At 40.0% G+C, this 27,552-nt stretch overlaps 1 protein-coding gene across 12 annotated transcripts in view; it reads right to left on the reverse strand.

The window, feature by feature from the left end:
• MICAL2 (microtubule associated monooxygenase, calponin and LIM domain containing 2) overlaps positions 1-27,552 on the reverse strand; it is a 152,030-nt gene that overhangs the window by 65,381 nt on the left and 59,097 nt on the right. For 5 of the 12 annotated variants that reach the window (XR_014160775.1, XR_014160776.1, XM_081878733.1 and 2 more), the window contains exons 13-25: positions 26,807-27,006; positions 25,705-25,811; positions 20,303-20,359; positions 19,100-19,249; positions 15,341-15,451; positions 13,188-13,397; positions 11,238-11,339; positions 10,722-10,853; positions 6,325-6,432; positions 5,697-5,783; positions 3,964-4,150; positions 3,130-3,218; positions 2,350-2,449 (exon numbers count right to left, since the gene is read on the reverse strand). Coding sequence is in view for 9 of the 12 variants with exons in the window: in XM_081878733.1 (XP_081734859.1) it covers positions 2,350-2,449; positions 3,130-3,218; positions 3,964-4,150; positions 5,697-5,783; positions 6,325-6,432; positions 10,722-10,853; positions 11,238-11,339; positions 13,188-13,397; positions 15,341-15,451; positions 19,100-19,249; positions 20,303-20,359; positions 25,705-25,811; positions 26,807-27,006 (1,640 nt within the window). In the remaining 3 variants the exon portion in view is untranslated. Of the gene's footprint in view, positions 1-2,349; positions 2,450-3,129; positions 3,219-3,963; positions 4,151-5,696; positions 5,784-6,324; positions 6,433-10,721; positions 10,854-11,237; positions 11,340-13,187; positions 13,398-15,340; positions 15,452-19,099; positions 19,250-20,302; positions 20,360-25,704; positions 25,812-26,806; positions 27,007-27,552 lie in introns of those variants that run through there. The other 7 variants (XM_081878734.1, XM_081878735.1, XM_081878736.1 and 4 more) reach the window with 7 other exon arrangements.

Genomic DNA, 27,552 nt, shown 5'->3' on the forward strand with positions numbered 1-27,552 from the left:
AGCCCGAAACTTCTTTACTTCCCAATTCAATTTAAACTGAGCTTACGTACTATCAAGTTAAGTGTGCTTTGTATTAAACCTTAAAAGTTTCACTCCACAAATGGGACCTTCTTCCATGTTAGTCTGATTAGGATTGAGGTGTAAAATGGAATGGAAGATTAGGGGGGAGGAACCCATCAACCAAGTGGCTCTTTTAAGAAAGCATGAAATTTAATGTGATGCATGGTTCTATGCAAGTATAAAATCAGGGTTTTTCATGAAGGCAAATGTATATATTTAATGGCAAGTAGGTATCCATCCATTTTTGTCATTCCCCAATGCGAATAAAACTCAGGCAATTCAAAATCCGCAGAAAGACAATCTATCTTTCTGTCAATGAAAACCAAAATGGTTGCTGTTTTTTAAAAAACTAGCAGCTGTTATCTACAGGATGTCAAGCACCTACAAGGCCTTGCAATCATGCAGTGGAACTTTATTTCTTTTTTACAGCAGTTTCCCACATTGCATCAAACTGCATTAGAAAGTAATGAGCTCATCAAAATATTGTCAAGTGGTCAACAAGTGTCAGAAACCTCACTGTATACACTTGCCATGCTAAACTCTACTTAGAAATAAATGTTGCAAAGTGTTTATAATATTAATTTATTAGCACAACCTTGTCTCTGAAGCAGCAGAAGTGTAAGATCGCAACACAGCGGGTACACAGAGAAAGGTCAACCATAGGAAGTGGTTTATTGCCAAGTTAGATCATTGACCTATCTGGTTCAGTATGGCCTACATAATCTCTCTCTAGTGGTTCAGGAAGAATTCTCTCTTAGCCAGCTGTAGATGCCAGAGGATTGAACCAGGACATTCTGTATGCAAAACATGCATTCTACGACTGCGCTACAATGACCTCAGAGTGGCAAGTTGTAATAAACCTTGGCAAAAAGATATTGTTCTTGGATCGTAAGTACCAAGTAGTTATGTGCTTAAGTGTATACCACATATATCTTCTGTAAACTTTCATAATGGCAAAACAGATTCAAAATCTTGTTTTAGTCAAGTATGGCTTTAAAAGTATGTGACTATTTGAACTGAGGGGGATAAATCTGAGTGCATGTTGGCACCCAGTCCTCATTCAAATCTCCCAGAGTTGCATCCTAAGTTCTTTGGGTCTTGCTAACACTTGAAAACATTTTGTAAGTGTATCATGAAGTGGATACCAGAATCTCTCAAATGTGTATTAATTTCACATATTAATAATTCTAACATATCTAAAATTGTCAGGGGCATTTGGGGGGGAAGGAAGGGGGCTTATAAACACAAAAGATATGCCTCATCAATATTAGCTATAAGCCATCTCTCATGGTATATACTATGACATACCTCACAATTTGGAGAAATAAATATAGGCAAGTGTTATACTTTTATCTGAACTGATTGTAATTAACTAATGTCTAACATTTGCTCTTTGAATTTATTCATAAAAATAACAGGAAATGCCCAGTGTTTACAGAGTATACCAAAGATAAGTCAATGAAAATATATGGGCTAGTAATACATATTTTTTCACTTAAAAAAAAATCTACACATGTGAACAAACTCGCAGCCCCATAGCAGAGTTAAAGCAAGAGGGGCAAGGGAAGAAATGAAGTATGTGCCATATTCAGTTTTCAAAAAGACAGACAGCTTTTGCTGTTGGCCTAGAAATGTCTGAAAGGACCGTCTTTCACAGTCTTTAAAATAAGGATAATAAAATGTAAACTCAGAGGAATATCTGGTCATAACTAGAAATAGAACCAGTTTTTTTTTAACCTATAAAAACATCCTTCATATATTTTCCATGGTTTGGAAATGTGTCTGGACACTGACCTTCGTGATCCGAAAGAAATTTGAAATGATCGAAAGAATTGCACCATGGTTATCAAGTAGAGCTTTGGGCTCATTTAAAGCACATACTAAATTGAAATGAAATATCTTTGCTTGTGCGTACACATGTAATCAGAGAAGGCTGTTAGTTTTGGAAATCTGAAAGGCACGACCCAAAAAAAAAAAAAAAAAAAAAAGATTCAGAAGAACTTTAAACCCTGAAGAATTTTTTCACCAGTTCAAGCATGTTCTCATAGGACAGCTCCGCTTCCCGGTAAATATGGCCAAGTAACTCCTGAAGCGCAAAAAGGAATGGCATATTGAAGCTTAGGAGTTCATACAAGTAGGTATAGTTGTATGCATTGTCCCTGAAATGAAGTCTGGCAGCGTGCAGGAAACCATGCATCCAGTTAGAGAGGCGTCTTGGAAGGTCAAGCAGATCCCTTGTCACCTTAAGAGGCCAGCTTAGCGTTTTCCTAAAGAATGAAGGCAGGATACCTGGGGACCGGTCTTCTGAACTGCCGCCTGCAGCAAAAGCATTTTCTGGGCTGGTTTCTGGAGACATGGGCTCTTCTTGCCGCCACGGTTTCGCTTCCTCCTTTAAAGAGACACTCAGCTTAACATTGTGCCATCATCATCTCCCCAAATGTAACAGCTAGAGGAACAGCTAGAAAACAAATGGAAACCTAGCAGGTAGCTAACATTATATCATTGCTGCAAACTTAAGGAGGACATTGTTCCCATAGTAGAAATGACTTTGCAATGGAAGTCGGTAACAGCAATTTCCACTTGGATTATATGGAAGACATGGTTTGGAATGAAAAAAAAGTTGAGCAGACATTGTGCGCAGGTTGACACAAGTCTGCAGAAGCCAGTTTCCAAAATGACCACTGGCCATCCTCCTGCAGCACCTCCCACATGAACCATGGCATCTACACCCATAAAATGTGTGCCAAACTGTAAGTTTGGGCATGCCTCAATATACCATAACTATATAACAATTCCATCAGTAGCCAGAATATCTAGAAGCAAATAAATTAAAAAATGAAGCAACAAGCTTTGGACTACCACAAATCATATACCCATACCTCTACAACGTGACTGTCTGGTACATAAAAGGATCAGCTCACTTGGGTTCCACAAGACACTTGAACTGCATAACTTATGCTTATCACTTTCATTGAGATGGAATTTATAATTCTTAGCATGCCTTGTCCACTCACTGCCAGGCTTTGGCAGATCAGTGGAACTACACAAACTCTAGACCACCACACCTACCTTTTCATGATTCTTTACCATAACTCTTCTTTTTCTGTGCTTGTTATTTGTTTTACACTGTGCAAAATGAAGCTTGCAGTAAAATTTACCTGGAAAACACAAGGACAGGAGGAATGACATTGTTTGCTTTCTCTCTCTACCAATCACTTCATTCCATTTGGAAATGAACAGTGACAGAAGCCACAGGTGCTGTGCATACACTTTAATGTGCCACAACCTACTGCATCTTTCTCGATTTGGGCTTCAGGGAGAATGTCTTTATATGCTGTGAAGAAAAGTGTGCTTTCTATCTTGTACCTCTTAATTTCTATTAACATATTTCTTTAACTCCCCTGTCAGTTTTATCTCGCACAATAAACAGAGGATGACCAAGGAAGCCTCTGCAACTTAACCTGTTTATCTGTAGAACAGGGCACATTCGTGCCATATAAGGCATTCTGGCTGAATTTTTGCTTCAATTGAAATTTAAGCCTTATTGCTTTCTTTATGCACTGCAGCAAAGTTTTCACAGTGAAGTTTTGTGGTTTATGTGATCGCTCCTCACCTATTTCTAGGGTGGCAGGGTGGGGGGTGGGGAGAGAAATCATGTGTACCAGATCTCTGTGCTGCTGGCAGAAGTCAAGGATGTCATTTACACCAGATGTCATCTGTAAGAATAAGGCAGCAAAAAAACCCGCAATTTGGAAAACATCAGATTTTTACACCTCTCGATTCCAGGTGAGAACCTTCACTATCTGGTTGATTCTAGCATTTGTGAGCAAGAAGAGGCTGAAATATGCCAGTTGCATATTACACAGCAGAAATCCTAACTATCATATTTCACTTCCTAATTACCTTCTTCTGCATCAAAGGCATACGTTGCTAGGCGGAGAGTTGTAGCACATATGGCACATCTGAAGCATTCTCGGTGGAAAAAGCGGCCTTCTGCACTCAGGCGCTCCATGACATACACCCTTTTTTGACAGAAACAGCAAATGTCGCTCCCACCTACTGACTGCGGAAATACTTTCTTCAAAGAACCCTGCAAATAATATTAACAAGCGTTTGTAAGATTTGTACGGTACAGCATACATGTAACAGCTTGATTAAATACCCTACTAGATTATAAAAAGAGAGCAGAGGAGATACACCTGCAGCAGCCTAAAGTCAGTTGGATAACAGGTCTTTTGTGGATATATATGGCTCATCAAGGCATGGTAAGTTTAGTTTTTATTACATCCTTATTGCAAAAACAAGAGGGGTAGAAAGCACCTAGCAGGTCTCAATACACGGTTGGTTGGTCTTTGCTTCACTTGACAGCCAACAAGTTGTGCATGCCTCCCTCAACATTGCAAGGAAAACTCCAAACGCCGTGTGGAACACCTAAAGGAAATAGTGCTAACATGGCAGACACATTCCAGGGTCCATGGAGAATGCTTTTGGGGTGCTGCACTACATAGAGCATGGGAAAGCCAATCTAATGTATTCGTTCCTAATCTTTGAAACTTCTTTGTAAGTATGGGCGTGACTCACAGGAATTTTCTAATGACTTCAACACAGAATGGGTGTATTCCAACAGCAAAACCTCCACTGATCTTAGCGGGGCTGGACTGCAGCCAATGTGAGGAGCTGATCTTATAGAAGGGATAGGGAACATGTACCCAGATACAGCTGAACTTCAACATCTATCACCTCTGACTATTGGCCTTGCTTGCTGAGTTCATCAACATTGGGAGGGTCACAAGTTCTCCATCCCTGTCTTACACTGGTCTTCACAATTTTATTATAACCCATGCTAAATGTGAACATTGTTATCCACACCCAACTACACACTTCGGTTCTCTGTAAATGTACGCATAACATTTGGTTCCACCCATTCATGTATATTTAAGTGAATAAACACATTCATGTTTTAGAATGCTCAATGGCTTCCGTCTCCTAATAAAACAGCACCTGTGATCTATTACAGGAACACTTAAGAAAACAGAAAGACGGGGGAAAGGGAGAAAAGAAAAAGCACACCAAAATATGGACAGATGGAAGTCACTGAATTTCCAAGTAGCTCTATGTCCTATGATTAAGCAGTGAAAATAATGTTGAAAATTGCCTTTTTATAAATATTAAGGTTTACTGCAGAAATTACTTGTTTTGGGACACTGTTTATCTCTATCTGAATTTTGTTTGATGTGTATATTGAAGCAAGTTAAAGACCAGCAACATACAAGAGAAATCTTAAAAATAAATAAACTCAGAATCCATCTGATTGATAGCTTAAAAAGTCTTCAAAAACAAAAAGACTATGGACCGAATACATTTCAAGGCCAACACACACAGGAAATCCTACTTGTGCAGTTGACCTCTGTTTGCACAAATGAGGGGTTCCCCTTTCTCTCCTCCCCTTGCACCCCCGTGCCTCCTAAATCTGCTACAGAAGGTTGGGAACCATCCAGAACCAATGTGGGTGCAAGGATGTGGGGAGAAGAGGAAGGCGGAACCCCAGTACAACACGGGATCTCACCCACCCCCCACAATAGCTTTTCTTGCTATTCTGAGGACACACCACGTGCACCAGTACTTTTCTGTGGTACCTGACAGGTTTGAGCAGTAGAAGACAAAGCTTGAGAGGTAGGAGAAGAAGGGAAAGCAGCAGCTGCACCTCCATCCAAAGATTCGCTCTGAATGCAACAAAACGCTCTAATAAGTCTGATTCAACAATTTAAGAAGGAAAAAAATGCATAAGCTTCAACAGCAGCATTTATGAATACTAGCTAGCATCTAGTGAGTGAGTCCCTGGATGTGTGCACATGGACTTATAACACAACCAGTGGGACTGGTTCTTTTTTGTTCTGAGCAGCAGTCTCCCTCCCCAGACATGGAAAACTGATGTTTAAACACACACCCATGCCCAGGCACCTTCGGGTCCCAGACTTTGCTTGAAAAGCCACTCCAGATTAATCGTGGCCCCTTATAAACTGCATAGCTATTATTACACTTAACCAAAGCCTATGCTGTGCTTTAGCTACAAGTAATAAATGCATGAACAGGTGTATCTTCACCGTAACACATCCTCAGTGTGACAAAGTGTGGGTGTACACACCCACCCACTCCTGAAAAGGTATAAGGACATGCCCAGAAATGTGGCTCTTAAAATGCACTGCAGGTAAAGTAAGAAATAAACTTGGCACAAATTCAAGTATTTGTGGGTTTAAACCTTACCGGTTGCAAAGCGTTGGACAATGGACTGGGCCTGTGATCATTCATGTACAGATTGACAAGAACTTCCGCCACGGCCCCTATGCCACGTGAAACTTTCCCTACAGTCATCTACCATCCAGCAAAGAAGCGGAGGAAAAAGGGGGAGAGAAAAGATGGGAGGCACAGAATGAACGTGAGAATACAGTTTAAGGGGGGGGGGAGAAACAAGACGACAGGCAAGACACATAACAAAGCAGTGATAAGCTAGCTTGAAGTTTTGAAAGGCACACAGGCAGCTAAAAGAGCTGTGAGCAATTTCATGCACTATAAAGCACAATTCTCCCCACTTCTGCCACACCGCCTATGCTTTTCGTTTAGCAGTGCAAAAATTCTGTTCTAAAATTGTTAGCATACGATAATGTCCTCAATTAATTCTCCACAAATACTTATGGAAATCAATCAAAGCTTGTAGAAACAGATCCAGGCTTGTATGAATGAGCAGGGATGGAGCAGGGAACACCAAAATCTTGTTTGATTACTTTCTCCTCCACAGATGATCATTTTCATTTGTAATAATTACGGCGCAAAACATACTATGTTGTTGACAGAAATAAATACAAACAAAAGAAGGGTTTTTTTGAGAACAGACAATAGTATGCCAATTACTGTTGTGTTTGCATTTTTACTGCACTCTTGTTAATTTCTCTTGTGAATAAGATATAAGTAATGTTTCTAATTGCACCTGACTTCTGAATGCCACATGCCCATGTACAAAATGGGATTTTCTCGGATTTCGGCAGCACCAAACCAATGTTGTAATTATGCTGGAGGTATCTGTAGACTACCTCAGACTTGCCTTATTCTTTCTATAAACAAAATGAAGCAAACTTTTCTTTCTTTCACACTGACATCCTTGTCAGAACCAGGGCCATGATATGAAAATCATGGCTAGGACCTTGTTAGCTTGTTCAATCATCTGACCTAAAACTCCATAGATATAAAATTTTATTTAGGTGTAAGGCCAAGTACAGATGAATTCCTTCGCAGTGATTTGCAGACCACAGCTTATGAATCCAATCCATAGCACAAACATTTGAATGGATATTATTACTTTTGTGTAAGCTGCGGCAAGAGCCCATATTTGGACTGACTAAACCAGGATACATGTGTATGAAGTAATATTACATAATTATGTGTTTCACACAAATGCATGTGTGTGCACGCATACACACATTTCTTGCCGCAGATAGCAAGACCAGTACTGCCATTGGTGCATGTAAATACCAGCCAATTTGCTTGATATTGTTGTTTTGACACAATTATTTTCTGCATGCCTTATTTTACCTTCTGCACATTAAACTAAGTCATAAAAACAATAATGGAGTCATAATGTCCATCTCCGATTGAAGTTAGTGTTCTCAAAAATGCCTTATACATTTTTAAATTTGCTAGATGTTTCCATACTTTAAAAAAAGAAGCTTTTAAAGTATTATCCTGAATGACATCTGCAAGGAAAGTCATATAAGGCAAGATCTTTCTGAATATGCTTAAGGAAGTATTTAAAAGACATGCACGATTAAACAAGGATGGGCAACACAAGTCGATTTCTACCCTTTGATGTCAATTAGCTGCCCCACCCATGAAATGTCATCAATCATGATGGCAGCTGGTAGAGCAACATGACCTCATTTGCTGCCTGTGAAAACTAAAACTATGTGTGGAAGCAGTCTTTACAAAGGCTAGATAAACCTGAACGGATAAGCCAAGAGAAATAAATGGCAAGAAACAAATCGGCAAACTGGCTTTCCTCAAAAATAATATGCTGACTTTCCTAGTTAACAAATACTCTGTATGTATGCATTATTATTATTTTTTAAAAGGAACATGGTGATCCCTGTGGTAGAGGCTGCCAGAGGGAAGAGGAGGCAGGGAAGCCAACTTTTAGGAGTCTCATTCCTCATGCTTCTCTTTTCTCTGGATTCAACCCAATACAAATTAGAAGAAGAAGAAGAGTTTGGATTTGATATCCCGCCTTTCACTCCCTTTAAGGAGTCTCAAAGCGGCTAACATTCTCCTTTCCCTTCCTCCCCCACAACAAACACTCTGTGAGGTGAGTGGGGCTGAGAGACTTCACAGAAGTGTGACTGGCCCAAGGTCACCCAGCAGCTGCATGTGGAGGAGCGGAGACGCGAACCCGGTTCCCCAGATTAGGAGACTACCGCTCTTAACCACTACACCACACTGTGTTTCTGGTCTGTTTAAAACAGACAAAGTTCCTGTGAGATTATGTCAAGTGTGAAGATTGGACTGGGCAAGATAAGATGGGAGGAAAGGCAATGGGAAAAATGAAGCCAAGGAAGCTGGTTGCTACGTTTCCAGGAAACGAGCAAAATAGAAGTAGTAAGCAAACACGAGTAAAGGAAAGGCAATTGGTTATCATGGAAGGTTTTTCATCCAGCTCTCCAAAATTCTCACATCAGGTACCACCCAAAGGGAAACTTGACTGGCCAAAACAGCATGGAAATACTTTGCTTATTCATAAAACTGCTAAGAATTAATCTTGTGTAATAAGGTAAAAGGTTTAGGGTTAGATTAAATGGGGTTTGGGGGCATCCCTGTGACTCTGCTAAAGAGGGCAAACAGGGTGGACAAGCACTGACTGACATATTCTATTTGTTGAGAGAATAAGCCTTTGCATGAGTAAAAAGATGTCCATGTAACAGGTGATGTGTTGCCACAGACACAAAATAGCTAGAGCTCCTTCTGGAAGGGTGAATGTCTGGAGGAGATGTCGTCAAGGTTGCCTGTGTTTAAGAGATAACAGACTGGAAGTTATGGAACAGTTTCTGAAAGAGGCAGAGGGAGACAGAAACCTGACTTGCTCTCTAGAAGAATCCAAAGCTGTGCGGAGCTGGCTCTGTTGGATGGGCAATTTTGTCACCTTTCCATCTTATGCTCAGCCAATACAAACGTGTAAATAAAACTTTATGTCACAGAAACACTGTCTTCAGTCACCTTCATTCCAAGGAAACTTAACCCAAGACATATGCTGGGAAAACGGACACCTCTCACTGCTGAGAGATTGAAGTTGGGACACCAAGTAGGATTTATAATTATCAGTGGAAGGCCAGATCCTTGTCTTTCCAGTAAGAGCAACTACAAGCCATTTTAAAAAATGGATTCATAAAATCTAAGTCATCTTGGAGCAGAATTTGAGTTACTTTCAACTCTTGGTGCACAACTAATCAAGGTGACAGATGGATTACTTTAAAAGTGACCAATATATCCTTCTGTTCATTTGTGGATGTTTTGGGTTTTAGGACAACATGAACAGCATTTCAAACCTAAACTGCATGGGTTCTTTCTGCCTGCCTACTTCTGAATGCAAAACAAAAATGCTGCATTTGACAGACGCAACAGACCAAAAATAAAAATAGTGCCCCTTCTCAAGAGTGGCAAGACCATACTAATGATTCAGTCTACAAGCCTAAGGATATTTCAGCTTTACTTCAGATAAAGCCTCAGAAAATTCCTAGTTTAAGTGAAAGATCTCATAAGCCAGAAGTCTTGGTTTAGCATTAATATGTGGTTTTTACAGGACTGTTCCAAAGGAATCAGCAAATACACAAAAGGATTCGGGTACTTTGCCACAATAAACAATTCAAACTAGGGTTTAAAGGCAAGGCTCTGGAACATGTTGGAGACAGCACTTCTGAGCATGTGCAAAGTTTAATTCCTTCAAATACCTTGGAGTAAGGAGTAGGCATTCCAAACTAGCTTAGTTCCCACAAACATTTGATAAACCAACTGCTACAGTACCTCACACTCTGCAAAGTACAAAGCAGCTCCTTTAATTTCTTACTTGGTTCTTGCCTGTTTCATGAAGCAGTATTGGAGGTTTGCTTGGAAAATTAAAATAAAACTGTGTGGGAGTCTTGGTAATATCCAGAGCATGTGAACTCAGGAGGCAGGCCTTTGGAAGACATGCCATTAGCCCACCAATAGCAGATCCTGTTTGAATGTAGGGGCTGGGAACAAATACTACTTGTCAGCCCTATAGTTCAGGACCTAGCTCCACATTTATAAAATTTCCATTTTAATTTTTTAAAATTTCTAAAAATTAAAAATCATATTGAACAAGAAAAGCAGCCAGAGTTCTGATATTTTAAAAAAAAGAAAGAAAAAAGAGTGAAACTGGAATTGGCGTAATTCCCTGTTGGTCATGAATTACTGTCACTTATTTATTTTTGCTACCATGCAAATTAACAAGCTCAGACCTTATTCAAGTGAAATGCAGCATGAACACACAGAGACAGAATCACAGCCTCTGAGCAAAGCTAGGTCTCATGAGTCAAAGCCAGCCTTGCGTAGTTTTTACTGCCAACATGAATCTGACATGGAAACCTGTTAAGGAATACCTTTTTAGAATGAACAGCAGGGGAAGCGGAGTCAGTGGATGATGGAGAAGAAGCAGCTGAATCATGAGATGAAAGGCAAGAGGGAGATGGGAGTTGAGAATGGGAGAGACCTTTAGTAGGAGGAAGTTTATTCTGTACAGAGCAGAAAGAGGAAAGTTATCCCAGATGGTTTTCATATTAATGAGTGCTAAAATTATGGCACTGCCACCACCATGCACTAAAATTACTGAAGAAAAAACTACAGTCTGAGACTACAGTTAGATTTAAACAGAACTAACAGTGTTAGAATGTGGACTAATGTCTCATTTGCTCCTCAGTTTTCTATTTCTGTTTGGTGAAATAAAACAAAAGGGTTATTGGCCATGAACAAGCCTTTTTTTCCTTAAATAGGACAAAAACCAACATTCATTCTCTCTCTCTCTCTCTCTCTCTCTCTCTCTCTCACACACACACACACACACACACACACATATGATCTATTTTTCTGCACCTGCAGCAGTAAACACAAATATTCACCTTTGGGATGTCGACATAGCCAAACATTGAGGCAAGATGAGAGGCTTTTTCTTTAATGCTCTTTTTATGAAATTCTCTATTTGCTATGGACTGAGCTCTCTTCTGCAGCCATAAGGGAGAGAAAGGAAACAGAAGAAAGAATTTGGTTACATAGAAAAGGAAGAAATAGCGCTAATCAGAAAAATGGTTAGTTGCAGGGGAGGGTGTGAACAGGCAGGAAGGACAGAAAACAGAATGCTAACAGTGAGAAGAAAAAAAGGGGACAGACTTCAGTGTTTGAGTGTGAATATAATTATTAAGATTATCATGATTTTAATAAATTTGTATACCACCCTTCATCTGACGAACACAGGGAAGTTCACAATATAAAAATACAAAATGAGAACAAAAAATATATAAGAAAACAAAAACAAACAAACAAACAAACCAATAACCCACCTCCCACAAACACATTAAAAATATCATAGAATGTTAATCATCCAAAGGCTTGGTTATACAGAAACATTTTTGCCTGGTGACTAAAGATATGGAATGAGGGTGCCAGGCGAGTCTCCCTGGGGAGACCATTTCACAAATGGGAAGCCACCTCAGAAAAGGCCCGTTCTCATGTTGCCAGCCTCCAGACTTTTTGTGGAGAAGGCAGATGAAGAAGGGCCTCAGCTGATGATTGCAAGGCCTGAGTCAGTTCATATCGGAAGAGGTGGTCCTTAAGGCATTGTTGTCCTGAGACATTTAAAGCTTTCTAGGTCAAAACCTGAATTGGGCCTGGAAGCTAACTGGCAGCCAGTGCAGTTGGGCCAGGGTTGATAGAATATTCTCAAACTGTCTTGCCCCAGTGAGCAACCAGGTCGCTGAATTCTGCACCAGCTGACGTTTCTGAACCATCTTCAGAAGCAGTGTTTCCCAGCTTGTTTCCTTGTCCTAAGCTCTGGGATATATACCAGGGAGACAAGTGGGTTTCACGAAGTCAGAGAGGGCACTCAGGGGCAATCTAGTCAACAGCCTGAGCAATTTAGATGTACCAGAGGTCAGCCAGGGCTTTGAGAGGAATGCCAGTCATATCAGCCAGAAAATCCATCAGCCACCCAGGGTGGCCCATCCTAATAGGTCCCCCACCTCTATAGGCAAAGGTGATGAAAGCCTAAATCTCAACAGGAAGTGATCTGACATTGACAAGGGACTGATGTCAATATCCCCCACTTTCAGATCACCTTCTTCCTACTCAGCTGAAAAAACAAGGTACAGACTGTAGCCTGCCACATGCATTGGGCTGGGGACATGTTGCACATTCCGTCAGGTTGAGAACCAGGTCAGCTACCAGCTTTGCCCTCCCTCCACCCCAGTTGCTTGGGCAGGCCGCCCACACGTCTGTAATCTGTAAAGTGGTGCAATCACACTTATTCATTTATATGTCCATTTTTCCCACCCAGCCCCTTTATTTTAAGACAGGGGAAACTTTTTTGTTGTTTTTTTTGTTGCAAAACTGTTCTGGGGATTATAGGGAGTTGTCTTGGTGATATTATGAGTCTACTCCCAGTTTTTGTTGTAAGATGCCTTGAGTGCCATCTGACGAAAATGTGGAATATAAAAATAATTCAGTACATAAAATGGGCAAATAAATATACTTGCAGCACTTACAAAATTGCCAGTGACTTTCATCAACAGTTTTGGCTGGACACTCGCAAAACTCCCCTTACCCCAGAGCTCAACTCTAGAATGAGAAGGGCATGTTTGTTCTGAACACTGTAAGGAGGCTTTCAACCAGGCCTCAGTACCCAGCAAATAAATGTGGTGAGTATGCTTGAAAGATTTATATGGTAGGAACCAAAACAACATTTTCACTGCTCATAATTGTCCTGGAGATGATCAGCGGTTCTGCTAAAAGAGAAGGAAGGAAACAGGGAAGGGAGAGAGTGGGAAAGGGGAAAGAGAGGAAGAAAGAGCCATCACCTGTTTATATTTTTCCTCCACATGCTGAAGGCGTTGAAGCACACCAGACAGGGCAAATGCAGCAGGACAGGAAGACGCAAGGGATTCAGAAAGCCTGGACTCCAGCTCTTCCCGTTCTATGTGTCTCAAATGCCTGGCCATTGGATGAGGACCAGGCAAGGATTGTACAGGCTCTCTGGCAATGTGTTCAGACCTAGCTACCGCCTGAAACTGGGAAATACTTGAAATGAAAAAAGGGATCTTTCTTCCATCAAAGCACATTCTGCAATTAAAACTTCCTAAGTAATGCATGTGCCAAAGTCAGAGTGCAGCAATACAAACAGGCATCTCATGCACAGGAATATTCCTTTTATGAAGCAGTGGTGCATAAAACTCAAGCAGTTATCAGTGGACTGTAGCTTATAAAGTGGACAGAGTAGACTCAAGTCTTAACAGCTTGGAAGTTCAGCGGCCCTTTAAGTTCTACACATTATTATTATTTTTATTACAGATAATAAGCCAGGAGTCCCTAAGTCCCTGATTAAAACCTCATTTCAGCCATTAACTTAATGGGTGGCCCTAAGCAGGCCCCTCTCTCTTAGCCACATCAGGGAAATAATACTGGCACTTACATAGAGTTGTTGCAAGGATCACTGAAAAAATGTTATGAAATGCTTTAAGCATCCCCAGTACTCAATAAATACCAAATATTATTGGAAGCCTCAGTGAAGTCTCATAACAATCTGAATATTATATTTTGATTTTTATCCTGTTATGAGGTTGTGTCAGAAAACTGCATTGAGTTCAGTAGGTGAACAAGACAGGATAACTCAATATATTATTTCAGAAAAGACAAACCACTGTATAATCAACTAATTTATACTGCAACCAACAGGCAACAAACTACCAATTATTTAAATGCAGAAGTCCATCTCCAACTGGAGAGTTACAAGAAAAAGTACTCTTATATGCCACAGGGTATTCTGTATTTGGGGAGGGGAATGTGACAGGGAACTAGGGGTTGTCTTCCAGTTATAAGACTTGCAAAAATTTCCAGTACAGAGAATAAAATGATAGTTGCTAACAGGTCTTCCTATACTAGTATTGCCATAGTGTCTCCTCTGTTCAGTGAATATGCCAGGGAAGAGATAAGAACATAAAACTTTCAGCAACAGTAGCTCACAGCACAGCTACCCATGCTTAAGTTTATAAGCCTGCCTCTAGAGAGCGTACATGTGCATAGGTGGGAGAGTGGAATGAATCTAAAATTCACAACTGATTATCTGCTCAAAATGCCCATGTTGGCCTAGCTGAACTTGTCCTTCTTCCTCAGAAGTGGAGAATTTGGGAATCAAGCTCGCATTCTCTAGCAAGCCATATTGGTTTGTGGCATATGCCAAGCCCAGAATGCAATTCAAAAGCAGGAGGCTCAGAGGCAGGTCGAAACGCATGGGAAACTCTTCAGACAGCTGTAACTGCAAGACTTTCTTTCAGGGGATTTGGGAAATTAGGCTAACTGTGTTTATTTCTAAACATTTCCCAAAGGTGTGCTCTAGATCTTTTATTGGCTTCTGAGTCAACGAGCCATACCAAAGACATCCCTTGGAACAAAACCTTTAATTGCCTAAGTATTATAACATACAGCATGCTTCGAAATATGCCACACTAAACTTTGCTTTGCCCAAGCTTTAGAAACCAACACATGCTATCATTTACAATTAATATTACCCATGTGTTGGGCTCTGCCTTGTTAGGAGCTATGGGGTTTTGCTATTGTATTATTTGTTATAGTATTGCTACAACCGGAGCATATTGTCTCCTGCCTTTGTCCAATGGCAAAACTGCCACATGTCTTCTACTTTAAAAAGGCAAGGTAAACTGTGATCCAGTGTGAAGTGCAGTGTAGCACAGCAACAGTGGAAACCATATCAACCCATACACCAACATGCTATGGTGGTTGTGTGAACCAGGCCTTTCATTAAAGTCTAAAGATGGCAGCAAAGCCCCATGCGATCTCACCTCCTTTCATTCTTCACATTCTCCTATCAAATAGCAGACTTTAAAAGGCAGCTAAGCATCTCTATGCTCCTGATGTTTCTTACTGATGTTACCCACCATGCTTTGCAGCCTTAATGTTAGAAAGAACAGTCAGTCACTCCCTAGTGAATTCCTACCTGACTTTTTGGTGGAGGTGGCAGGTTACAGGTTGGCTCCTTGGGTTTAGCAAAGCGAGGATTTACAGGAGGGTCAGAAGAAAGGTGCAAAGCTGGCTTATCTACTAGATCCTTAAATGTAAAAAGCAGAACAGTTCAGGGAGATTAAGGAAGATCTTAGGAAGACTGGGAACAGGATTGAAAGACAGTATGAGGCAGAAGAAATGAGAAAACACATTTGAAGGCTAATAAAGGTGCTTTGTTAGGGTTTCTGCAAGACACATTTGGAATTTATTACCATACCGCAGTTTGTACTTTTGACACCCACAGATGTAACAGTATGTGAAATGCACCATTTAATGTGACTATTTAAAGAGAAAGCTACAGGCAAACTAGATGTTGCACACATGAGTGCAAATAGGAGATGATCTCATTATTTTCAAGTCATCTTTGTGCCACAAATTACTTATGTTATATGTGGTGGGTGGTGGTTACTAAACATGTTCTTTGGCTTGTATGCTCTGTGGACTTACTAGGAAGGCAGACCTGAAGTGCAAACATTACCTGAACAATAACTAACTAAATAAATAAATAATAACCCCACAAGGTTTGTGTATGTGACTCACATCGATTCTGTATAGCTATCACACCAAAATCTAGCAAGGGTCTAAATAGATTCAGGATCTGATCCACTGAATGATCAGCTTGAGTTGGAGCCAATTCAAAAGCTCGGATCTGAGCCCTGGGAGACCAATACAAGAGGATTCTTTAAAGTTTGCTAACTGCCTACCATGTGAATTTACTTGGTTGTGTCATTTTTTTTCATGTCAATGGCCAAGAAGTGCAATTGTGATACTATAACTCACCATGTGATCAAGATGATCTAAGTGTTAAGCAACTTACAAATGTGTTACAGCTCCTGAATGCTTTATCCATAAGCACCATCCTCATTCTATGTGGAGGAATAGCCAGCACCATTCCCATTGCTAGAAGCATAAACATTTCCCCTAAGCATAACATCCACAAGTCCTATGTACAGAGAACAACTCCAGCTCACAATAAGGGAGGCAGCTTTTAAGTTAGCATAACTATTTACCGTACTTTTCCGTGTATAAGACTAGGGTGTTTTTTTACTTAAAAATAATGTTAAAAGGGGGGGGGGTAATCTTATACATGGGGGCAAGCAACCCCCATTTTCTTAATTTTGAGTCCCCCCAAATAGGGGGCGTGTTATACAGTGGTACCTCGAGTTATAAACGCCTCAGGTTACAAATGCTTCAGGTTACAAACTCCGCTAACCTGGAAGAGTTACCTCGAGTTGAGAACTTTGCTCCTGGATGAGAACGGAAATTGTGTGCCAGCAAGAGGCCCCATTAGCAAAAGCACGCCTCTAGTTAAGAACAGTTTCAGGTTATGAACGAACCTCCAGAACGAATTAAGTTCGTAACTAGATGTACCACTGTACACAGAAAAATACGGCATGTCCCAGCAAATAGCCTGTACATAGGTGTCTGTCGAATTTTAAATGTTTTTCAAGCTAGCTCATTTTGGTGTCGTGTAAAATTTCAGAGTGCCCACTAGGGCTACTAATTTTGTTTAACCATCATCACTCTTTGAAAGTCTTGAGTCCCAAAGCAGTTTGCTAACCAGTGCACAGGTTGTTCAGTGAAATACATATCAAAGCCATCTAGGTCTGTGGAATCTGGATTGTGGCCTTCACATCACTGTGGAGGTATACATACCTTTGAAAGCAATACATAAAAAACCTTTAAAAGCCATTTCCACATGTAATTCAGAGGGTCTGCTCTATGTTAGTTGGATACTACCTGCAATTGAACTTTTATTGACTTATAATGAATACAAGTTGTTAACTACTCAAGGCAGCACGAAAACAAAAATCTGTTACAATATCCCATTATTATTACATATTTTTACCCTAACATCCAGTTATCAGACAGTGACTTGGACATTACCAATATTATCAGATTTTCTAGTGTCTAAAGTGACTCCATGTGCATTTCACCCTAACAGAGCTACTCATTTTGGCCCTTTGGTCATTCCACCCAAATACAGTGGTACCTCGGGTTAAGAATTTAATTCGTTCTTCATATGTTCATGTTCTTGTTTGAACAAGTTAAAAAATATGTATATGATTGGTTGCACTACTTCCAAACAAATGAAATGTTTAAAAAGGATTGTAAAGAGAGGAAATATATTGAAGGAGAGTCTAGATTTCAGAAAGAGATAATAAATAATGATTATAAGGTTTTGTCAAAAATGTATAAAATGCTATTGGAATGGCAAACAAAAGACGAAGAAGTTAAATCGGTTATGATACATTGGGCCAAGGATTTTGGTTATAATATACAGCTGACAGATTGGGAGAAGGTATGGAAGGAAAATATGAAATTCACTGCATGTATGACGATAAAGGAAAATATCATGAAAATGGTATATAGATGGTATATCACTCCCGTTAAACTTGCAAAAATGTATAAGACATGTAATAAATGTTGGAAATGTAAGGAGAAGGAAGGGTCGTTTTATCATATGTGGTGGGAGTGTAAGAAAGTAAAAGGCTTCTGGGAAATGATATATAATGAGTTGAAAAAGATGTTTAAATATACGTTTGTGAAGAAACCAGAAGCCTTTTTGTTAGGAATTACAGGAAGCGAGATCAATAGAAGTGATTATAAACTTTTTCAATATGCAGTGACTGCGGCAAGAATTTTAATGGCTCAAAAATGGAAACAAGAAGATTTACCAACATTGGAAGAATGGAGACGGAAATTGATGGACTTTGCTGAATTAGACAAACTGACAGGAAAAATCAGATACCAAAAGGATCACAAGTTCATACAGGACTGGAGAAAGTTTACGATTTATCTGGAAAATATATGTGATGAACAGACAACGCTAGTCGGTTTTAAAGAGGCTTTGTGAGGAGAAAGGGTGTTGTAAGAGGGGAAAGAGCTGTAAAGATTCACTAACTAGCAATACAATTATAAAGGAAATGTGAATTAAATTTTAAAATCATGAGGATTGTGGAGGGAGCTGGGGGAAGTCTAAAAGAATTTATGTATTATATTGGAAAGTATGTGTTATTTAAATTTGTAAAAGAAAAACTTTTCTAAAAAATTAATAAAAATAAAAAAAAGAATTTAATTCATTCTGGAGGTCCGTTCTTAACCTGAAACTGTTCTTAACTTGGGGTACCACCTTAGCTAATGGGGCCTCCTGCTGTCCCTGCGCTGCCGCTGCACGATTTCTGTTCTCATCCTGAAGCAAAGTTCTTAATCTGAGGTACCATTTCTGCGTTAGCAGAGTCTGTAACCTGAAGCGTCTGTAACCCGAGGTACCACTGTACAGGAAATGCAAAATGGATGTTTCTTTTCCTCTCACATCTTAGAATTACCATAACTACCTGTAGGCAGCCTTCCCTGTCTGCGCTGCCTATGGTCATTCTAGCCATTTCCTATGCATGTGGACACTCTGAAGCTTAAATGGAACTCCACTGCACAGAAGAACTGTTCTTGTGCAAACCCAGGAAAAGCTTCCTCAAAACTACTGACTAGAAATGGCTGTGAATTATTTCCTTAAACTCAAACAACCGTGTGGATATGACATGTGTGAAGTATCCAAAGAGCTCCAACTACCAGTTTTCATTTTAAGTATTTCAGGCTTTGGGCTCTAGGCATGTTGCTCATAACAGCTGATTACTCATGAGAAAGAACTCACCTCCATTTTCAAAGAAGAATTTTACAATTATTATTTACTCACCTGCCTCCGTAGTGAAGGACCGGGAGCATTTTCTTCAAATTTGGCTAAGAGCTGAGTTGCCATAGACTTCACTTTGTTTTGATTCATTCCTTCTTTCAAGTCCCCCAGCTGGTTACCAGAATTCGTACCTCGATTCAAAGAACTTGAAGACTGCAATGGAACAATTGAAGGAAAATGTATATACTCCACTTCAGAGAGAAGGTTAGGGACAGCCTGATATGGCATCTTGACCAGTCCACAGGCCACAGAAGTGTCACTGAATGCATGAAAAGTAAAACCAACTTTAAAATTTAAATAGAATCTTCAATAGATTTAAAATTCAGATAAAATGAATGTGGGCCTACGACTGTGTTCAAATCCTTACTCAGCCATGACCCTCACTGGGTGACCTAGGGCCAGTCGCTGCCTCTCAGCCTAACCTACCTCACAGGGTTGCTGTAGGGTTTAAATGAGGAGAGGGAGAACCATGTATGCCAACTTGAGCTCTTTGGAGAAAAAGGTGGGATAGAAATGCCATTAATCAATCACTCAATCAATGGCATGCATTGAGACACACATGCAAGTAATGGAAGAAAGCAGAATGCTATGAAAAATGGAAGGTTACTTTACTTTCCCCATGTTCAGCCTATAAAGTCTATGGAAACATACTTTCTCTCTCTCTCTCTCTATATATATATATATATATTCATTCATAAGTCAGGCTTCAAAAGAAGGTAGACTGGGTGCTAGGCATGGCATCTGGTCCCATCTCCCACTTTAAAAGGTGGGGCCTAGCATGGTTGGTTGGTTTTCACTTTTGATGAAGAAGGTAACTTCACACACACACACTTGTCTGTGTATGGATCAGAACTTTTTTGGCATGTTTATAATCTATAATGTAGATTCTATTTTTAGAGAATAGTGGAGAGAAATTAAAGCAATGCCTGTCAGACACTGCGCCTGTGAGTCGACATCTTCAACAGAAGCCAGGCTGCGAATCCAGCTGCAGCTTCTTATACCAAAATAATTTAAACAAACAGAAGTCAATTTAATATAGATGCTCACAAATATGAAAGGAAATATGAAAGGAAGAACTTTTTTTCAACAATTCTTATACATTAAAGACTTAAGGATAATAGATCAGGACACTTGATTTGCCCAAAACGGTTGATCAGTTAAAACCATATACCAATAGCAAATTTAATCATGACAATTAGTACTAACCTCTTCAAAATTAATGAGACTTTTACGTCGTCTTTTACTGGTTTCCTTTTCTTCTGCCTAAAAACAATTGGAGGAAGCAAAACATATCATTCACAATGGCATACACACTCAGAATCTATCAACTTAACAGAGAATGGCAGCTAAAATGAAGACATCCCACAAAACTAAATTCACTGGTCAGTGACAAAATGAATGGGTTGATCAGACCGAGGAATTGAGGTTAGGCACTAGCTTTAATTTAATTACTAAATAAGCTTGTAAATGTTTCCACTGACATATGTCTACAGAACTCATTCCAGGCTTTCAGTCATCATAAAAATTAGCTGAGGCTTGTTCTGCTATTTCCATAAGCATCTCCCTATCCTCAGCAAAATGTTATCTAGGAGAAACCAAGCTAGACTTGATGAGGCAGCGATGCTTATTATACGTTGCTTATTCCTGTCTCTCCATTCACATAAAAAGTGGGGTGGATGGGGTCAGATCCGAATCCTCCCTGCCCCTTGCCTAACTATTCTGTCAGCACAGGCACTTTCCCCACCAGCGGCTTAAATACCAAAAGTAAACTGAACTAAGAACAGTTGCCTGAAGCCATGGGAAGGCCAGATATTGCAAATGCTTTCATCCATGTGCCCCTTTTAGTATACACGAATGGCCAGACATTAAAACAAACATGGATGCCCAGTCACATTTAATTTTGCCCAAACATATTTGCTCCTTGTGAAACAGGCCTCATTAATAGCTTTAGGCTATCAACTTCCAGAATGGCTACCTAGGGCCAGCACAGCAGCCATAAAAAAAATTATCGATAAAAATTAGATCATCATTTTCAGGTATCATAAGAGTCAAATTTGAGCAACAGCACATTCCACCAGGGACAGCTGGAATGTGAGATTTCTCAAGTAGCATTAGGCATGTGTGCAACAAATTCATTGAACTGGTCCTTCAATTCCTCCATGTAACTTTAACATAGGCTGGTCCTATACACTTGGTGCCTCATTATGAATTAATGCCAAGATAACTCTTATTCATAAACTAATTTTAAACCATTTGTATTCTAGTCTTCAGTAGATTTTAGCCTTGCAAACACCTGGAAAGGATGGTTTTGTTGGACAGACAAGGTCACCAACTGAATTGCCTAACTAAGTCAATATTTCAGTATGGATTCCCAAAAACCAAGGCCAGCACTAGCCAATAGACCAGACTGATGAACTAAGAACTTGGCATTCAGTTTGCTGACAGTGGCTAGATATGCCTTCAAGAAGCTTATGGTATCACAGCAATCCTGCAAGTGTTTCTATACCACTGAAATAAATGGGGGCATGTGCTGTATTCAGGGTTGCAGCTCAAATGTGCAAAGTGGTTTGCAGTCATTATGTGATCAGCTCCATAAGGCCCTGAAATCACATAACTCCCATAACAATTCCCATTTTACAAATGGAGGAAATAAAAGCTGGGAGAAATACTTTGTCCGAGGCTCGTCAGTGGATTAAAGGCTACGCCAGAGGCCTCAGACACATTAGTTCAGACCAAAGCCAAGAGTTCTTTCAAACGAGTCAGAATTACATAACAAATGCTTTCATAATAACCAACGCTTATAGGAGTCTAGACTCCTTAGCTTTCTAATGCTACAAAGCATCTGAGTGTGTTGCTTTAGGCAGGACTTCGGAGGCAAAATGTACTGTGGCAGTGAAGCACACATAACTTTTAAGCACATCATTCAGTTGTGGTAACTGAGCTCAGAGGATTAGAACTCCAGTGCTGCCTGATTCAGGGCCTGCATGGATCTACAGATTTAATTCGCAGACATGAGAAATTATCTGCTATACGAACTGGTGAGCAAAACGTTACAGCACCCAACAAACATGTTATAGGCTCTGGATTGACTGGTATTGTGTTTCAATTTTCTTTTCTTAAAACACACCAAACATTTTTGCTGGAAAAAAATATGTAACCTGTCTGTGTTCCTGCAAATGTCAAGACCAACCACAGGCTGCAGCCTTGTAATCTGCACTGCTGGCATTGAGCAGGGGCGGAGGGAGAGAGCAAGATCAAAGAAACAAGGGCTTCCTTTTTACATTTCCACTGCTTATAATAAATCATGGTGTAAGGAATCAAGAATGATCTCAGCCCTAACTTTTGGGCTGATCCCAAAGAAAGAGAAACGGATGACAGTATGTTAAGTACTACGTCTTCCAAGTACCGGCTCTCACTAACAAAGCATCATGTTCGGTGTAAGCATTAGTCAGCCTAACAAGACTAAACACTGCGGTGGCACAATTTGTTCTGCTGGAGTTCGTATGTTCCCTCTCACGGGACAATAGAACACTTCTTATCTGGAGTCTTGAACAGGAGGCTTTGGTAAATGGATTTCTGTCTCTCCTTACTGCTGAATATGACTGACATAGGAATTAGAAAATTCAGATCTTTCTACAGTACGGAAAAGATTTGCTGCTAACAAATGAATAAAAACAAAGAGATAAGCTGCAGGTGGAACAGGTAGAAACATTTCCCCCTATGTATAACAAATGCTGTTAACATTGTGCCAAGAGTTGAATAACTGGCATCCCCACAGATGCCAGTCTACATTTTTAACAAGTGGTGCTTATGATAGCCATTTCAATAACAATGGTTAATTAAAAATCGGTGATACTGACAAAATTAAATAATTACTAGGTAGTATTCCAGACCATATGCTTTGTTTGAACTATTCTACAGTCATGCTTTTTATCAACTTATTGACGATGGGTGCTATTCAACTAAGTCATCCTCAGAATAAGATAAAGGTAAAGGACTCATGGACGGTTAAGTCCAGTCAAAGGTGACTATGGGATGCGGCGCTCATCTTGCTTCAGGCCAAGGGAGCCAGCATTTGTCTGCAGACAGCTTTCTGGGTCATGTGGCCAGCATGACTAAACGCAATGGAACACTGTGACGGAAGCCAGAGCGCAAGTAAACAACATTTATCTTCCCGCCACAGTGGTACCTATTTATCTACTGACACTGGTATGCTTTCGAACTGCAAGGTTGGCAGAAGCTGGGACAGAACAGCGGGAGCTCATCCCATTGTGGGGATTCAAACGGCCAACCATCTGATCGGCAAGCTCCAGACGCTCAGTGGTTTAGACCACAGCACCAAATCCATGGGTTTAAGTTGCTACTCTGAGTACGACTTAGGCCCCCTTAACACCATACATTCAAAGCACGACAATACCAATTTTAGCAGTCATGGCTCCCCTCCCCCCAAATAATTCTAGGAGCTATAGTTTGTGAAGGTTGTTGAGAGTTGTTAGGAGACCCCTAGCACCTGCCCAGGCCTATAATTCCCAGAGTGGTTTGACAATAAATCTCTTCCTAGGTAACTATAAGTATTGTAGCTCTGTGAGGCTGATGGGGGGGGGTCTCCTAACAACTCTTTGCATCCCTAAACTACAGCAGCCAGAATTATTTGGTGGAAACCATGGCTGTTTAAAAAGCAGTATCATAGTGTTTTAAAGGCATTGTGCAAAGGTGGGCTTAGTTAGATAATACCCCATGCCATTATTTTTTCTTTCTACTTAATGCCCCTGAGATTACAGAGGTCCAAAAAAGACTTTCTTAAAAATGAAGGTTCTCATTTTCCTAGACCCATATTAGATGTTGTTGGGATCAAAATGCTTATTGGTAGATACATGGGATTAGGATACAAAGTGCTCTCTAATCCAGCAAAAGCTCTTGTTGTTGAAAGGAAAGGGAAGATCTTCACCAATTCTCCTTTCCCCCTACAAGCTCCATCCATTTCCAACACACAATCCACCAAATAATTTTTTCAGGGGGTGCAAGTGGCTGTAGGTGGGAAAGAAACTGACAAAACCCACCACCAAACTTTCCATTAGTGTGATTGTTTTGTGAGTAAGCATTCTACCCAAGGGATTTCTGGATCCAACAACCCTTAGGTGATAAAGTTAGATTTAAATTGTAAGGCTCTGAGAAGGATTTTGCTTAATTCTAATCTTTTACATGAAATTAGTTCTGTTAGGCCCTCTGAATTAATAAATACAATATTATTTACATTTTTATTGTCCAGTTAAGAACAAGAAAACTGGGGGGGGGGGTAATGAATATGGGTTCAATGTGAATTTTTAATTCAGGTTATTATTAATGTCCAGCACTAATATAAACAGGGCACAAGTATGCAGTGTTGTAATGACTGAATTGTCCATGAACAAAAAAGTTGTTAAGTGACACCTTGAAAAATACCATATCAAGTTTTTAGCAAAACAATCTGCTGGAAGTTTGCTTTAAGAGGGTGTGGTATTCTTTCTCTCCTGGAAAATTTGATTTTTGTCAGTTAGGCTTCTGTTGAGTAAATGTGCCAGCTCTGTTTGCATGGCTGAGCGAAGAAATGCTGTTTCCTAAAAAGGGCATGAGGTAACTGCTTGGTAGCTAAGTGTTCATATGATTTGAGGATGTTATTTATAGAATGGGCAACATAAGAATGATCTTATACTTAGTTCTGAGTAAATTCTTCCTAGAACAATTTAGTGTGTTTCAAAAGACCCAGCTGAGGTAATTTTAAATGCAGACAAGGATTTTATAAGTTGGCAAAATAATATTTCCTAACCTTTTCCTGCTTCATCTATGACCCTCTTAAAACAACAGAGACATTTTACCCATTTCTCTTCCAGCATTAAGGTTAAGTCTCAGTTTTGCATTCTGAGATTGCCACGAAAACAGAAAATAATAAAATCCTAACCCAAAAAGTGGAAATTAAAGCAAAGGAAAGTGTGCATTTGATTTGATACAATAAAAAATAATACCCTCACACAAAGACAATTTTTTTTTTTACTGAATCAGAACATTTTGTTGCATGCTAAAGAAACTTCACATTTGGAATATAAACAATGACGTTTATCTTACTTGACCCAGTAAATAACCAAGATAATCTCACCTAACCAGATGGACAAATGATCTGGCTCAATATAAGGAAGCTCTCTGTGGCCTCACAGTTCAATGGGGCAATGGGGGGGGGGGGATAAATACCAACAAAAAACAGAGAGGAAGCTTTTAGCAAAGGCCACTTCGGCAAAGACACAGCCAGTAACGACTGCCCCTAATAAGTAAGATCTCTAAAATTTCAAATAACTCCCCTGCCAATTGATCATAATCCCTCCCCCAATTCACCACCCACAAATGCTGCAGTGAATTCCTAGAGGAAAGTATTCTGCAAACAAGCCTGGGAACTGCTTTGCTGGATCAAACCAAAGGCCAGCTGAATACTGTACTGTACATAATGTCCCCGAATACAAAATTCTGTTTTGGCTGTCATAACTAATAGCTCTTTGATGAACACAAGCATATATTAATTTGGTTTATAATTGGGGGTTTTTAAAAGGACAGAGCTACTGAAGTTATAGGATGCTTACTTTAGGTATTCTCTTCCTTGGAAAAGTTAAATTCATGTAGTTATTGAAGTTGGATGATTTTGCTGAACAAAGATCCTTTCTTTCTCCATTTCGCTTATCCGTAGCACCTGTTCAAACATGGATAAATAAAGAAATAAATATAAAGTATGCTGTCCAGCAACTGGAGCATTCTTATTAGGCTAAGGAAATACACCTCTTAATAAAGCATGTTTTGAAATTTAACCTCGAAATGCAAAAAGCTCTGTTTTACTCAACTGTATTTTAAAATAACATCACTGTCTGAGCCAAATAGCACAATCTTATTCCTATTTATCAAATTTTTAATATCACTATATTCAATGGGTCTTATTCAAGCTAAGTGTGCCTGAGATTGCACTCATTTGCCTGTAAGCCAATCTAAGATTGCCCCATTGTGTCTTCTTCACTAGCAAGCATCACTGAAATTTGTATTACCTGGTCTGTAAATAGAAGTTTCAGCAGCTTGTAATCTAAGAGATCAAATACTGTTGCCCTAGCTCTTCTCTAGTTCAGATTTTAATCAACATGGATGATGTCTTCCAGCCTTGCCACTCCCATCACCACTTCCCTTCCCTTAACTGGTGGAATGGAGGAAGATCTTTCTAATCCTGGTGGCTGTGGACCATGTGGAAGGTTGACTGGAATATGTCTCTCTCTTTTTGGTATGGTACTAACAGATACCCCTGTACTGAGAAACCTCATGCCCCAGCACTCCTGGTGCTTGGTACACAAGTCAGATTTGTTTACTTGGTAGGATGGAGTGAACGAGTGCAAAACCAACAACTTTGTGTGAAACATTACAGCGACACTAAGTACAGATGAATGGCAATGACCATGTCATCCAGCTCTAGATAAAAGGTTTAAGGCGGCATAAGCCATTCACAATATTAGACATTACACCCCCATTTCCTTTTAAAGCCTGGGATAACTACAGAACACAGCTATTACAGTTGGACATTCCAGAGCAAGTTATATTGGAGCTGCAAGGCAAACTTTGGCTCGGCTTCAGGGTCAATCAGGCAAGCTGTAAAACAGTGAAAGGCTGGCTTCTCTTAAGACTTAAGAGCAACCTAGATTGACTTACCCACAGCTCTCAGAGGTGTTCCCCTAAATAGCTCATAGAATTTTGAGAGGTACATGACCATACTGAGTTTATCAGGCTCTCCAGAAGACACCATCTCTTTCCCCGTAGTGACAGGGGGAATTCCAAACTCTCGCTCAGCAATGTCAAACGCCAGCTGGTTGTTTCCAACGGCATCTTCTTCATTCAGGGAGTCAAAGTCACTTGGGGATTCAAAAAGAGGGGCACATCAGTCTGCAGAAGTGTAGATATTTTAGTTCCCCTGCCCTGCCCTTCAATAATATCTTCTATTTCGGAAACATTTTATAAGCAACCATTTCAGAAGCCTGCTGCAATCCTCCACAGAGAAATTTTGTTTAGGAAAATTGGCACCCCCACCAAACAACACATGAAAGTAACCAAGCACTTCGATTTAGTTAAATCTAAATACTTCTATTCGGTTGAAAAAGTTGCCTCCTTGAGCAAAACAGAACATGTGTGGTCTAGGAATCAGCCAAGTGCTACCCTTGGTGCAAATCACACTTCAGCCTTCAACTCACTGGGTGGGCCTTGAAAGGTTGCCATCTCATCTTCGATCCTCAGTCATGCAAAAGAAATAACCTTGAATTGTGGCTTAGTCCCATCCACAATAGGCATTCAAATCAGGATCATACCACTTTAAACAACCATGCCTTCTCCCAAAGACTCCTGGGAACTACAGCTTGTAAAGGGTGCTGAGAGTTGCTAGGAGAAACCGGTTATCTTCACAG

Source organism: Podarcis erhardii (genome assembly GCF_964252035.2).
Source record: "Podarcis erhardii genome assembly, chromosome: 1".
Lineage (NCBI taxonomy): Eukaryota > Metazoa > Chordata > Lepidosauria > Squamata > Lacertidae > Podarcis > Podarcis erhardii.